Here is a 15,889-nt window from a genome sequence, read left to right on the forward strand (position 1 = left end):
GTCATATGTCTATGCATGACTCATAACTTTACCGAACGATACCACATTCCCAGAAAAGCTCAGATGTGGATTGACATCTCTCAGAGTTCATTGTTAGCTTAAGTGTTTCTTGATTGAGCACTTACTGAGAATAGTCTTTTCTCAAGAAGCTGATGAACTGCTTCACTGAGGCTACTTAAAATCAAACAAGTACGTTGCCAATATTCATAACTTCAAAAACAAAAATGATACATGCATGTAAATAGAATGAATATATCCAGTAGATCATAACCTTTGCAGTGATATGTTACATGGCACATCTAACATAAAACATATTCCAGTCATGTCATATTCACACTCATAAGCATATTTCTATGAATCATTTGGGGGTTTATTATTTCTATAAAGCAACGTCACACCTGACATTCTGGTACTTCTGAGAAAGTGGTGGCCCCACCCCTTGCTCATCGCCTTACCTGTCAGTGTGACCTTGCATGCGTTCCTCATCCATGATACTAGACAAAATTATGTCTGGTTTTCTCTCAGTACCAGACAGGGGACAAACCACACAAAAAGCGGATTATCCAGTTTAAAATCAAATGAATGGCCAGCTACCTGGATTCACCATGCTCAGCCCTCCCAAACAGCTTCTGCACGGCTAACTAGAAATCTCCTCTACAAGGAATATGGTCCAACAAACTAGATTTCCTGCATTTTGTCCCAGAGGCAGTGGTGGTGGGAATATTGTCCAACAGTGAACAGTGTGGCTCCCTTCTGGAGTAGGGCCTAATGGAGTTAAAGGAGTCCTTGAGAACTTGTATTTAACTCCTCAGAACTCTTAAAAAATCACAGCTCTGCTCTTAAACCAATGTTCTGTCTTATCCCTAGACAGGATGCCACCGGGTTAGGTGTCAGACACACTGCCTTGGAGAAGTGCACTTGCTTTATAGGTGAAAAGAAGGATTTAGTTCCTGAGGGCTCTCATTTAAGGAGCCAACTAATAAGAGACTGAAAATAGACTTTAGTCTAGAATTTTAAAGGCCCGAAGGGGGTTTGGACCCTAGGTGCCATCAATGGAAACCTTTGCAGAATATTCATAGGATTTAAGGCCATAAAGGACCATTAGCTCACCCAGCCTGAGTCTTCCGCCTTCCTGTAGATCACAGGCCATTTACCCCTGTCTTGAGCCCAATAACTTATGTTTGATGAACGCATGTTCCAGAAGGGCATTCAGTCTTGATCTAAAGACATCAAGCGATGGAGAATCCAGCACTGGCCTTGGTAAAAGCTGCCAAGGCGAATTGGATGTCCAGTCCCATTGAAGGGAATTTTCAAAGCTACTTGTGGAATTTGATAGATTTGAAGTTCTGAGCCTGATTGTATTTGTGTCCCATCATATGGTTTAGCATATGAACAAGGGATTTTGCTGCTCTTTCACCATACCCTCAATGGCAGTTTCTATACTGGGAAGAGAAAAGAAGTCTGAGTGGGGACCTGATAACAGTCTTCAACTATGTTATGGGCTGTTATAAAGAGGATGGTGATCAATTGTCCTCCACATGCATTGAAGATAGGACAAGAAGTCATGGGCTGAATCTGCAGCCAGAGAGATTTATGTTAGAGATTAGGAAAAGTTTTCTAACTCTAAGGACTCTGGGAGATGCCGAGGAGAGGATTGTGTGCTAGCTCAGAGAGAGATGCCTATGTCCCATCAGGAAGGCCCCTGTCTCTGCTAGTGAACCACAAACCAGTGGAAGATAGGCGTGTGCTTGATCCAGGGCCCGATCTGGTAGTACCCACTACTTGATGATATAAAATGGATACTCCCATCAAATCAAACATACCTAGCCCTCCCAAACCCCCACCCACATATTCCAAAAACATGTGGAACAAAGAAACAAATCAACCAACCAACCAAATACAGTACATCCTTGCTATAACAAACCCTTGAGGATCTAAGCCATTTGTTCGTTAAAGTCAGGGGTTCATTGTAGCAAAAGATCCCTGCCGCTGGGGGCAGCAGCTGACACCTTCAGCCCCATGGCCATGGTAGAGGCTGAAAGCTCTTCTTGCCTTTGGTCAGTAGTGGGGGAAGAGAGATCCTCCGGCCTCAGTGACACAGTGGGGGCAGAATGTTTACTCCTCATCCTGAATAAAGGAGAAGAGTCAGAGACCCCATCTGTGACTTTGATATGGTAACTGATTTTATGTGGAAAGTCCTCTGATATCATGGTGATCGGTGGCAGTACAAAAGCCTCAGACTGATCGATCGATCAATAAATGGAAGGGTATGGATAGAGATGGATGGATAGCTGCTCATGATAAGTTCGTAAAGGGTAGATCCATCAATGGCTAGTAACCAGGAGGATCAGGGATGCAATCCCGTGCTCTGGGTGTCCCTAAGCATCTGACTGCCAGATGCTGGAATTGGACAACACAGAATGGGTCACTCAATAATTGTCCTGTTCTGTTCATTCTCTCTGAAGCATCTGATATTGCCCACTGTGTGTAGACAGGATAATGGGCTAGATGGACCTTTAGTCTGAACCATTATGTCTATTCTTATGTTCTTAACTGGACAGATAGATAGATTTTTATCTTATTTATATATGTGAAAATTTATAGCAACTCCATTGACCTGAGTGCAGTTTTTCTAGATATTTGCCAGTGTAAATATGTCAGTGTGCAGAAATGGATTGCACGTTATGTCCTCATGGAAACAATAATGTCAACAGTTGATTATATTTATAAAGAAGCACAGAATGAGACAATGGTCCTGAGAGAAAGGTGGCCATTTTTTTTTATGGACAATAGCCTTGACCCAATCATTTTCCAAAGAGCAGCATTGATATCCTCATTCTTCATGTTATAAATGATCAGATTCTTCATGAGAGGCACCAAAGAATACAAAAACAGCCACCATGAGATCCGGACCTAAGATTGAGCTGGAGGTGAGTTTAATATAGGCAAAAATAGCAGTGCAAACATACATGGAGACCACAATGAGGTCAGGGAGAAAAAGTTGAGAAGGGTTTATGCCGGCCCTGCTGAGAGGGGATTCTCAACACTGTTTTGAAGATCAGAACATATGACACAATTATATGACACTGCAAAACTGGTACAGTAGGGTGGACAGTTTTTACTCAATCTTTATTCAGCCAAAACTCACTGTGGAGGAAATTCTGATCTCGGGGATTAAGCCAAAATAACTCCAATGACTTCAGCTCTACTCTGGTGTTACTGAGAACCCAGTCTGGCCCAACCAAAGTCTTGCTTCATTAAACACTTATAAGTAACTCACAGTTTGGCTCCTAAACAGGCTTGTTCATCAATTTATAACTATAGATTAATACATCAGCTGCAGATATTTCAAACCCACTTGTCTTCTCTCATGTACCTTGGAGAAAAGCAAAAATGCTACCAAGAAATAAGGACCTGAAGACAATCCACAGTGTGAATATTTCTGTCATTCACAACATGCATATAGCCCGTGATTCCTAATTTTGTAGTTGTACATTTGATTTTTCCTTGGTAAGAGAAGAACTTTGCACTTGTCTTTATTGAATTTCCTCTTGTTGATTTTATACCAATTATCCAATTGGTCAAGGTCATTTTGAATTCTTATCATGTCCTCCAAAGTCTTTGCAACCCCTCCCAGCTTGGTGTCATCTGCAAGATTTATGAGCAGATTCTCTCCTCTGTTATCCAAGTTGTTAATACAAATATTAAATAATGGCCTTAAAAATGCCACCAGAAAAGTGTTGCAGGTTTAATTGTAAAACTATGAGAGGAGATTTTCACCTAGGGGACTGGGATTCCCAATTCCCATAAAAACCAATTGGAATTTTGGTGGCCAGATATCTATAGGCAACCTTGAAAATCCCATCACTGGTCAGGTTGGCCAAACCATGAACACAAAATAGACTACATTGCCAAGAGAGAGATGGTGTTGCCCAATACAGATAAAATCTCCCAGAATTAAGTTTAATAGATCTGGTCAATAAATGGGGCAGAGGAGCAGAATCCTCTTGCTCCCTTCAAACAATTTAAACTTTGTTTAAATAATTCATAGAAATTTAGATTTTTTTAAAAAAATCTACTATTTTGTGGTATTTTTAGAGAAATTTTGTACTCCTTTTTAGTGCAGTTCAAATTAGATTAATAGGGCATCAGGTGACTGTTTAGTGACTGTTTAGTCTGACCTCCTATATAACCCAGCCAGAAACCATCCCCAAAACAATACCTAGAGTGGATCTTTTAGAAAAACATAGAATCTTGATTTGAAAGCTGTCAGTGATGGAATCTACAAAATAAGTATTTAATAATAAACTAAGTGAGATATTCAAAGGGGATTAATGGAATTAGGCACTCCTCTCCTGTAGAAAGCCAATAGGATTTAGACACACAAATCAAGTAGGTTCCTTTGAATACTGCAGCCTATCTGGATAATGAGGGCATGCAGTTACTTTGTAACATATAAAACTCTATGAGGGGTAGAAACTCACCTTCCTCATGCTATAGATCATTCACTAGCTGAGGATGGTGAGACTCCACCATGGGCATGTTATTCGAGAACTGTCCTCTATAGGGCCTCTTAGGGCACGTCTACAGTACAAAATTAATTTGAACCTATTTTATTCGAATTTTCGGAAGCGATTTTATACATTTGGAGTTGTGTGTCCCCACTAAAGTGCATGAATTCGGCAGAGTGCGTACACAGTACCGAGGGTACCATTGAATGTCGGAGCGGTGCACTGTGGGAAGCTCTCCCACAGTTCCCGCAGTCTCTGTTGCCCATTGGAATTGTGGGTTAAGCTCCCAGTGCATGATGGGCCAAAAATATTCTCACAGGTGTTTCTGGGTGTGTGCCGTCACTCGCTCCTCTGTCCATGAAAGTTACAGCAGACGCCATACTACCAACAGATGGTGCAGCACGGTGCACTGCCTGTCTCCTGGTACTGTGAATCCACCTCGCATGTCCTCTTGTCTTTCTATCTACTCTTTCATCTAAGCATTTCCCACCTTTTTCGGCTACCATGAACAGAGCCGCACAGCTTCCGCCAAGTTTTCCATGTTGTCTGTCCTGGGCTCCTGTGGAAGCTACAGAAGGCAACAAATCCCCACCGTTTTTCGTCCGTCATGAACAGAGCTCCACAGCTTCTGCCACAAACTCTGCTCTCCCGCTCTTGCAGCTCTAACAAGCTTACTGACTCTGTGAAGTCAACCATTTACTGCCTTTTATTGGCCATCTTGAACCGAATAACTCATTTGGTGCCCTTTTTCCAGGATTACCCTTGCAGGCGCCATAGCCCAGCAAGCATGGAGCCCGCTCAGATCTCTGCTGCAGTTTTGACCATTGTAAATACCTCACGCATTATCCAGCAGTATGTGCAGTACCTGCAAAACTGGGCAAGGAAGTGACGACAACACAATTACTATACTGATGAGGACATGGACACAGACATTCCTAGCAGCACAGCATGTGGCAATTGGGAGATTATGGTGGCGTTGGGCGAGGTTCATGCCGTGGAACGCCGATTCTGGGCCCGGGAAAGAAGCACAGACTGGTGGGACTGCATAGTGTTGCATGTCTGGGATGATTCCCAATGGCTGCGAAACTTTCGTATGCGTAGAGCCACTTTCATGGAACGTTGGGACTTGCTGTCCCCTGCCCTGAAGCGCAAAGACACCAAAATGAGAACAGCCCTCACAGCTGAAAAGTGAGCGGTCATAGCACTGTGGAAGCTCATAATGCCTGACAGCTACCGGTCAGTTGGGAATCAGTTTAGAGTGGGCAAATCTACTGTGGGGGCTGCAGTGCTGCAAGTAGACAACACAATCATTGACCAGCTGCTATCAAGGATAGTGACTTTGGGAAATGTGCAGACCATTGTGGATGCCTTTAATGCGCTGGGGTTCCCTAACTGCGGCTGGGCGATAGGGGGAACACAGATTCCTATCTTGGCCCCGGCACACCGGGACGGCCAGTACATAAACTGCAAGGAGTACTTTTCCATGGTGCTGTAAGCACTGGTAGATCACAAGGGACGTTTCACCAATATCATCATGGGATGGCCAGGAAAGGTGCATAATGTTTTCATCTTCAGGAACTCTGGTCTGTTTGAACAGCTGCAGGAAAGGACTTACTTCTCAGAGCAGAAAATTACTGTTGGGGATGTTGAAATGCCAACCGTTATCCTTGGGGACCCAACCTACCCCTTAATGCCATGGCTCATGAAGCCATACACAGGCACCCTGGACAGTAGTAAGGAGCAGTTCAACTATAGGCTGATCAAGTGCAGAATGGTGGGCCCATCCTGAAAGGGTGCGGGCGCAGTTTACCGGCTCAGTTATATGTCAGCACAACCCATATTCTTATTGTAATTGCTGCTTGTTGTGTGGTCCACAATATCTGTTAGAGTAGGGGGGAGACTTTTATGGCAGGGTGGGAGGTTGAGGCAATTCGGCTGGCAGCCAATTTCGCACAGCCAGACAACAGCGCTATTAGAAGAGTGCAGCAGGGTGCGCTGCACATCAGAGAAGCTTTGAAAGCCAGTTTCATGACTGGCCAGGGTTTGGTGTGACAGTTGTGTTTGTCTCTCTTGAGGTTACTCGCCCCCCCCCCATATATATGAAAGGAAATAAGGTCTAAATTGTTTAAAAACTGTTCTTTATTGTTTGTTGCACAACACATTGAGAGAAATCAGAAGGCAGACTGGGGGGGGGGGAACTAGGGGCGTGGAGGAGGAGGGAAGGACATGTCCAGAAACGAAATCAAAAGTTCACATATGCCAACTTTCTGGTGCTTGGGTGATTCTCTGGGGTTGAGTGTGTAGGTCCCTGTAGCCTCCTCCCTCATGTTCTTGGGCATCTGGGTGAGGAGGCTATGGAACTTGGGGAGGAGGGAGGGCAGTTATACAGGGGCTGCAGTGGCAGACTGTGGTCTTGCTGCCTTTCCTGCATGAGATCCACCATACAGTGGAGCATGTCAGTTTGCTCCCCGATGAGCGTGACCATAGCGTCCTGCCTGCTCTCATCGCGTGCGTCCCTCCTCTCTTTGTGTTCCTGTAATGCTTTAAGTGATTCTGCAATTGTTTGCCTCCGCACATTCAGCTGGGCCCTATCAGTGTGGGAGGACTGCATGAGCTTGGTGAACATGTCTTCTCAAGTTCGTTTTTTCCGCCTTCTAATCTGGACCAGCCTCTGGGACGGAGTAGATAGGGGCCGCGTTGAAACATTTGCACCTTTGGGAGGAGAAAAAGGGAGGGTAGTATTTTAAAAGATACATTTCAGAGAACAAAGGGGACACTTTGGTATGAGTAAGCCATCACACACGGCCAGGCAACAGAATTCAGCTTGCAGGAAGCCTAGGGGCATGCGGGGTTCTGCTTCTTCTACATTCATTTCAATGCTTTCAAACTGCTGGGCCCCCTTTCCCGTAGCAAGCAATGCCTGGTGGGTTTGCCATAAAGAAGGGCCTGCGGGCTCTCTGGGATGAGCACTTCACACAACACCCAACCCCCCACCCGCCCCCCGCGCCCACCGCATGGCTCTGATGAGGCTCTGAGCTGGTATGAGCCCTTTAAACTGCATCTGAACAGCCCAGAGAGGCTTTGATCAGGCTCTCGCTCACCAGAAGTACCTTCTCCAGGGTCATGTGCTGGGAGCCCACATTGGGAGTGGGGGGAGGCTATTGGCTCCAGTGTTAAGCATAGTTCCTGGCTGGGGGGAAAACGGATTCTGCACTTGCCACCTGTGCACTGTTCTCCTCCTCTTCCTCCTCCTCCTTCTCTTCGTCCTCCAATGACTATTCATCCTTGCTCCATGCCCCCCTGGCAGGTGTCCACGGACAGTGGTGTGGTAGTGTTGGTGTCACCCCCCATAATTGCATGGAGCTCAGGGTACAAGTGGAATGTATGGGGCTGTGACACAGAGCGCCTGTTTGCCCCCCTGGCTTTTTGGTATGCTTGCCCGAGCTCCTTGAGTTTTGTACGATACTCACTGGAGTAGCCTGTTTCCATCAAAACCCTGGAGACTTTAGTGTACGTATTTGCGTTCCTTTTTTTGGAACATAGTTCTGCCGTAACAGATTCCTCCCCCCAACATGCAATGAGATCCAGTACCTCCCATTCGGACCATGCTGGAGCTCGTCTGCGAATCTGGGACTGCGTGATCTCTTGCGATGGTGGACTCTACATGGTCACCTGTGATGGTGGACTGTGCTGACGGTCACCTGTACTGATAGTGACCAAACAGGAAAGGAAATTCAAACATTCCCGGGGCTTTTCCTACCCAACTGACTAGTGCATAAGAGTTGAGAATGTTGTCCAGAGTGGTCGCAAGACAGCATGCTGGGATAGCTCCTGGAGGCCAATAACGTTGAATTGCATCCACAATACCTTTATCCTGGGATTGCGATCTTGATTTAAGCGCTACTGCACTTGCCAAGGTGGAGTACAGAAATTGATTTAAAGAGCCCTTTAAATCGAAAAAGCTGGTTTGGTCATGTGGACGGAATCTTTTTTTTTTTTCAAATTAACTCAGCTAATTCCGAAATAACAGACTAGTGTAGAGCAGGCCTTAGGCTTTCCTCTGAATCAGGTGGTATTGGCCACTATTAGGGACAGAATACTGGACTGGATGGTCCAAACGTCTTACCCAGTTAGAAAGTTCCTATGAGAAGCAGATGGTGTCAAATAAATTTACAATGAATGTTGCACCCACATCAACTCAAATGCATTTAATTTAGTTTTAATTACTCATCATTAAAGCTGGCCAAAAATGAAAGTTTTATTTTAGTGGGAAATGTCAAGGTTTTGTTTTCATAGAAACATCCCATAATATTGCTTATGGATGGGGTGCTGGGCCAAAAAATGAAACTGGAGACTGGAAAGCATTTACTTTTCAATAAACTTCTCTAGTAAAAATGCCAGTTTATGGTAAATATTTTCTAGTTTTGGGAAAAGATTGAAAACTTTCCCACAAACCCTGAAAAAGTATACCAAACAGTTTTCCATCACCAGGTTTTCATAAAACTAAACCCCAAAACATCTTCCCACCACCAACAAACAAAAACCCATAGAATAATGAGTTCAAAATGAATTTTCTCCACACCAAGATTATTTTCAATGAGAAGAAATTTTTCTTCAAAAAGATGTTTTGACAGGAAGATATTTTTGAGTATCTCCACTAATTATGAATTATCCTCCATCACTGCTCTACAGCCAAAATGCTTCTGAAATAAATGTAGTCCAACTTTATTAATTCTGGGTCACTGAGAAAGAAAATGATGGTTAACATTGTTGATTGGCTCTAGTTTTCAAGTTATGCTATTGGGTCAATATAAACGACCCTTGACTTGGGAATGGCGGAGAATAAGTGAGTTTTAAAGGGAAGAGATCTCAATTTAAACCAGAAATGACTAAAATACATCTTTGACTGGATCTATGAATAAATCTATGACTGGGTTTGGACAGTACTTGCTTTTTAGGCAAAACAATGAATGATGCAATCTGAAGCTGGTATTGTGTCATACATGATATGAATTGCATCATGTTATTCCTAGAAGTCATGGATGATGCAATCATAACAAAGCTTACATCAGTCTGCTGAACAAATTGCCCTATATCAGCTCTAGAAATCATACAGTGTCGTGCTCTCTTATTTGTCAGTGTTTGATTTTGCAAAGGGACACATTTCTGTTTAGCCAAAGTGAGCAGAGATGCCTCGTACTTGTGTGAACAGTGCAGATAACTTCTGCTATGTTTGTGGTGAAGTGACTTTTGCATCACAAAAGCGCAGTATAACCACTATGGTTAAGAAAGCCTATCGCCTTTATTTTGGCTGCAAAATTGGAGATCAGGACAAGAGGTGGGCCCCACACATATGCTGCAACACTTGTGCAACAAATCTTCGCCAGTGGTTGAACAGGAAAAGGAAGTCTATGCCTTTTGCAGTGCCAATGATTTGGAGAGAGCCAACAGATCATACCAGCAATTGTTACTTCTGCCTCCAGTTGGGAAAGGTGTGTCAAAGAAGAAAAAGTGGACTGTGCATTATCCAAACATTCCATCAGCTATACGCCCAGTACCCCACGGAGAAGGACTGCCGGTTCCTGATGCACCAGAATCATTCTCACTTGAGTCAGACAAGGAAGAGGAAGAGGATGAAACTTCTGGTCCTGAACCATCAACGTCACAGGACCCACATTTTCTCCCATCCTCCTCCTCTGAACCACACCTCATAACACAAGGTGAACTGAATGACCTTGTCAGGGATTTGCAACTACCCAAGAGTAAGGCAGAGCTGTTGGGCTCCAGACTACAGCAGTGGAATCTCCTGGCAGGTGATGTTAGGGTTTCCATGTTCCGTTACCGTCAAAAGGATCTTGTTCCATTCTTCTTCATGGAAGGTGATCTTGTAGCCTGCAACAACATCAATGGCGTGATGGCAGCCCTCAACATCGTTCACGATCCAGATGAGTGGAGACTGTTCATTGATTCATCGAAGACGAGTCTTAAAGCTGTTTTACTACATCATGGCAATGTTTTGCCGTTAATTCCAGTCGGTCATGCAGTCCATATGAAGGAAACCTATGACAACATGAAACAACTTTTGAGGTGCATAAACTATGACCAACATCAGTGGCAGCTTTGTGGCGATTTGAAGGTTGTTGCTCTCTTGCTTGGTCTGCAGACTGGATACACAAAGTACTGCTGTTTTCTCTGCGAATGGGATAGTCATGCAAGAGATTCCCACTACATCAAGAAAGATTGGCCACTCCAACAGTCATTGGAGCCTGGGAGGAAAAGTGTTCAGCATCCACCACTTGTTCAATCAAGGAAGATTTTGTTACCACCCTTACACATCAAGCTGGGTCTGATGAAGAACTTTGTCAAGGCCATTGACAAAACACAAGCAGCTTTCAAGTACCTTCGTGGAAAATTTCCAAGGTTAAGTGAAGCTAAGATAAAGGAAGGTGTCTTTGTTGGTCCTCAGATTCGTGGATTTCTATGAGATGATGCATTTGACCATGCACTGCGTGGCAAGGAAAAGACGGCATGGAAAGCCTTCCAGTTAGTGGCAATACATTTTCTCGGAAACAAGAAGGCAGACAACTACAGGTTGTTGGTGGAAAACCTCCTCAAGGCATACAAAAGCCTTGGTTGCAACATGTCTCTAAAGAGACATTTTTTGCACTCTCATATAGATTTTTTTCCACCGAACTGCGGAGCAGTGAGCGATGAGCACGGCGAGCGATTTCACCAGGACATTGCAACAATGGAGATATGCTATCAGGGCAAATGGAGCCCATCAATGCTTGCAGACTATTGCTGGACAGTGACAAGAGATGCTCCATTTAATGAATACAAGAGACAAGCCAAGAAGAGCCGAGTAGACACTGAATAGGACTAAACTATGTACATAATAGCTTTTTGCCTTTTGTTTCATAATAAATTTTAGTTAGATAACCCTTTTGCTGATTTTTAAAGTGTTACATAAACAGGACAGGTGAAATATTATCATGTAAAGCAACTAAAAACACATGAAAAGACCTAGGTTTACAATTTATGATTAAAACTCTACTATCTACACAATATACATAGACATAAAATGTAAAAACTTAAATATCTTAGAAACAGTAGCCATTCAGTTGTTTTAATTGTCATATTTGAATTCAGCACATCAAAATACATAATAAATAGCACATTTTATCTCTGAAGCAGACGACTTCTCAAAAATTGTAGACCAGTGTTATTATCCCCATTGGATGGATGACAAACTGAGGAATGCAGCAGTGAAGGGACTGAACAAAGCCAGAGGAATAGTTGGGATCAGATCTCAGGACATCTTGGACCTTAGTTTTTTAATTAATTAATTATCTTATAGTTTAACCTGATATGAGAGGCCCATAATATTAGGTAAGACACACTCTCCACCCCAAGAAGCTTACAGTAGAAAAGACAGGAGGGGAAAGACAGCCCCAGGGAATGACTTTCCTCTATGTAACACAGCAGGTCAGCGGCAGGGCTAGGAATTGATGCCAGATATCTGGAGCACAGTCCTGTGTGCCCGCGGTGTTTGCCTCACAATCTTTCCTCTAGACCCTGCTGCCTCGTTGGAATTGTGATTATTTTAATTTCTGAAAACTCTTCAGGGAAGTACAGGGCAAGATAAATGAACCTTTGCCACTGGGCTGTTGAGGGCACCAGGGAGTGAGTCCCACAAGCCCTTAGAAAACAGACATGGATAAATCACCTTCCTGCAGCACCCGCATATTTGACACACTGCTCATCCACAGACAGCACAGATCTCAGTGTATTTCCAGCAGCTCAGCCTCAGTGCAGTGGGGGAACGGCCTCTCATAATACAGGGATGGGGCACTAGATAGAGAGATTGATCGATAGAGGGATGTGTATAGGGCTAGAGAGAGAGAGGAAATCAATTGCAGTCTGTAGCTGGAGGAGAAAAGACATCTCAGTCTGGGAGGATTCCACACACAGACCGGCACCGTAAGTTTGCTATTGCAAAGAAATATATTTGGGGATTACAGTGTCACACTTTAAGGAAGAAATAGTAAGTGACCATAGATATTTTTTATAGTTTCACTCTTACCTCAATTTGGCCATGGGAAACTGAGGCAGTCCAAAGCATTTACCTTAGAAAAGAGGAGGCAAAATATTTGTTCCTCAGTTTTCTTCTATTGGGAGTGGGGGAATTGATCAAATTGACACACAATATATTTAGAATGGATTGAGGAATTTACATTAAAATTTTCCAGTTGTGACAAACACTTTCAGCTCATTGTTATTTTTCTCTCTGTACATTAGTTTCTTGTTATTGGAGTCTATCTGTCTGTTTGTACTTTTCTCTCTCAATTAGTTTGTTTTTACTTCTCTATCTACATGTTTGGGTTAGTTCTGTGTTTCTCCCACACTATCTGTATTTATTCTTTTCTTACTTGTACCTCTCTGTTAGATAGATGGAACAACAAACTATCATACATCTATCTATCTATCTATCTATCTATCTATCATACATCAGTTCTCAGTTTATTTTTACTTCTGTCTACTAGATTGCTGAAAAGGCACTTGAGTCAAGTGTGTTAAAATAGTGGTGACTAGGAGCCAGGACTCCGGGGTTCTATCCCCAGCCCTGGAAAAGGAGTTGGGCCTAAGGGGTAAAAGTATTGAGGGCTAAGAGCCAGAACTCCTGAGTTTTATACGTGGCTCTGGAAGGAAGTTCAGTCCAGAGTGTAGAGGGGAGGAACCAGAACTGGGGGTTCTATTTCTGTCTCTCATAAGGACAGTGGGACAGGGACCCCTCATAACTTGAAGCTGAGTGGTTAGGGCACTCAGCTGGTCTGTGAGAGACTCAGATTCAATCCCTCTAACTGACTGATGATAAGAAGTGATTTGAATTCCCACTTTACAGGACAGTGCCTGTGCCGCTAGGCTGTGGGCTGTTCTGAAATGAGACTCTCAGCTTCTCCTCTTTAGGGTGACCAGATGAAAAGTGTGAAAAATTGGGACGAGGGGTTGGGGGTAATGGGATCCTATATAAGAAAAAGTCCCCCAAATTGGGACTATCCCTATAAAATGGGAACATCCTGTTGTAGTTGCTTCATTTCCTATCAATAATTAAATAGTCATTGGAGCAAGTGCTTGAATTTGGCTCTTCCAGACACCAGGTGAGTGCCCCATCTGCCATGCTGCAGAATCACTCTCATGCATGTTCGCTAGTCCAGTGACTCTCCATTGTCAATTGCAGCAGTCATTCCTGATGGCAATGGAGAGTTACTGGGAGAGAGGCTGAGACGCAGTCCGATGTAGTGGTTTGTGGTTTGTGTAGTGGTTTGTGGAGGGGACAGGGAGTCATGATACCTCACTTGTGTTCCCAGTTCTGGGAGGGAGTTGAGTCCAGTGGGTAGGGTGAGAACTTCTGGTCTGTATTTCCATCTCCAGGACGCTTGTTGCATTTAGTGGGTTAGAGCAGGGGGTGAACGGGGAGTCAGGACTCCTGGGTTCTCTTCCAAGCTCTGGGAGGGTGTTGAGAAGGTCTGTCTCCCGCAGCAAGCGTGGAAATCAGGCTAAAACGGGGGACGGCGCATCGGTACTCCTGAGCCGTATTCCTGACTTGAGTTTACTGCATAATTCTGGGTTTGGTCTCCTCCCTGTGAGATTGTGCTCTCCTTAGAGCAGTTTAAATGGGGGGTAATTCCATGGAAGGCAGTGAACTTACCCCACATTCACAGCAGAGCCCTGACAACAGAATTGGGCCAGCGAGACCCCAGTTCCCATCGGTAAACTGAGGATAGTAACATTTATACACTGTTATCGAGAGATCGTGCACCTCTGGGTGACAGAGGTATACAAATACCTCAAAAGCAATTGTTCCTATTTCTCCTCTCCATCACCCTGGTGTAAATCAGGAGTAACTCCACTAGAGTCCATTGAGCTGACTCTACTTTCTCTCATCCCAGTGTAAATCAGGAGTAACACCACTGGAGTCAGTGGGACTGTTTTCCCCATCCTCATTCCCATATTACATCAATCTTCACAAGTTAATGGTCTGACTCAATGAAATTTAAGTGTTTTTATAAAGGAAAGTTTTTTACTGATCTAATGGTGGCCCTTGCTCTTTTCTCTCCCTCCACAGACATCACACAATGTCCTGAGAAAGAAAATGTCCAATCGAACCATCACGAACAAGTTCCTTCTCCTGGGATTCTCTGATTTTCAGGAGCTGCAGATTTTGCACTTTGTGGTGTTTCTAGTGATTTACCTGGCAGCCCTGATGGGGAATCTTCTTATCTTCATGGCCATAGCCTTCAACCACCACCTTCACACCCCCATGTACTTCTTCCTGATGAATCTGTCCATCGTAGACCTTGGCTCCATCTCTGTCATTGTCCCCAAATCCATGGCCAACTCCCTCATGAACATCAGGTCAATTTCCTATGCTGGATGTGTTGCCCAAGTCTTTTTCCTCCTCTTCTTGTTGGGAGCGGATTTTTCCCTTCTCACCGTCATGGCATATGACCGATATGTCGCCATCTGCCAACCACTGCACTATGAGACAATAATGAACAGAAGAGCGTGTGTACAAATGGCAGCTGGTGCCTGGATCAGTGGGATTCTCTACTCTGCACTACACACCGGGAATACATTTGCATTGACCTTCTGTGGAGGCAACATAGTGAATCAGTTCTTCTGTGAAATCCCCCAGCTGCTGAAGCTCACCTGTTCTGACTCATATCTGAATGAAATTGGGGTTCTTGCCTTTACAGTATGTTTAGTCTTAGGCTGCTTTGTTTTTATCATTTTGTCGTATGTTCAGATCTTCAAATCAGTGCTCAGGATCCCCTCTGAGCAGGGCCGGCATAAAGCCCTATCCACCTGCCTTCCTCACCTCACTGTGGTCTCCTTGTTTGTTTGCACTGGGGCCTTTGCCTACCTGAAACCCACCTCCAGCTCCCCATCTGCTCTGGATCTTGTGATGGCAATTCTCTATTCCGTATTGCCACCAATCATGAATCCAATTATCTACAGCATGAGGAACAAAGAGATCAAAGCTGCCCTGAGGAGACTGACTGGTTGTAGGTAATTCACAAATAGTTAATTTTCTGTCTTTTTCTAATTAAAGTTTGCTTACATAGTATCTGTTCACTAATGTCAGTGATTTCCATGACCACACAGCTTGCACACAACCAAGTCTGATTTTGACCTCAGTTGCACCAATGCAAATCCAAATTTACTCTGCTGATGTCACTGCCACTGGAGTAATTTATACCAGTAGAAAATCTGGGCCAGTTGTGAAGTAAATAGGTGTAAATTTTGTGCAAGAGAGGAATCAGACTTTCATTCTGTGCCAAAACAATACCTGTTACACTGCTTGGTCACTTGCACCC

General features: G+C 44.0%; 1 protein-coding gene across 1 annotated transcript; it reads left to right on the plus strand.

Moving 5' to 3' along the window:
- Positions 1–14,796: 14,796 nt before the first annotated feature.
- Positions 14,797–15,585, plus strand: LOC123346843 (olfactory receptor 14A16-like). Its single transcript, XM_044984291.1, has one exon. It carries the CDS (start codon positions 14,797–14,799, stop codon positions 15,583–15,585), a length of 789 nt encoding a protein of 262 aa, XP_044840226.1.
- The last annotated feature ends 304 nt before the right edge of the window (positions 15,586–15,889 follow it).

This window comes from Mauremys mutica, chromosome 12 (genome assembly GCF_020497125.1).
Source record: "Mauremys mutica isolate MM-2020 ecotype Southern chromosome 12, ASM2049712v1, whole genome shotgun sequence".
Classification (NCBI taxonomy): domain Eukaryota; kingdom Metazoa; phylum Chordata; order Testudines; family Geoemydidae; genus Mauremys; species Mauremys mutica.

What these genes read in the sequence shown, in the direction of transcription:
- LOC123346843 (XM_044984291.1), top strand. Translation starts at nt 14,797, where the DNA reads ATGGCCATAGCCTTCAACCACCACCTTCACACCCCCATGTACTTCTTC.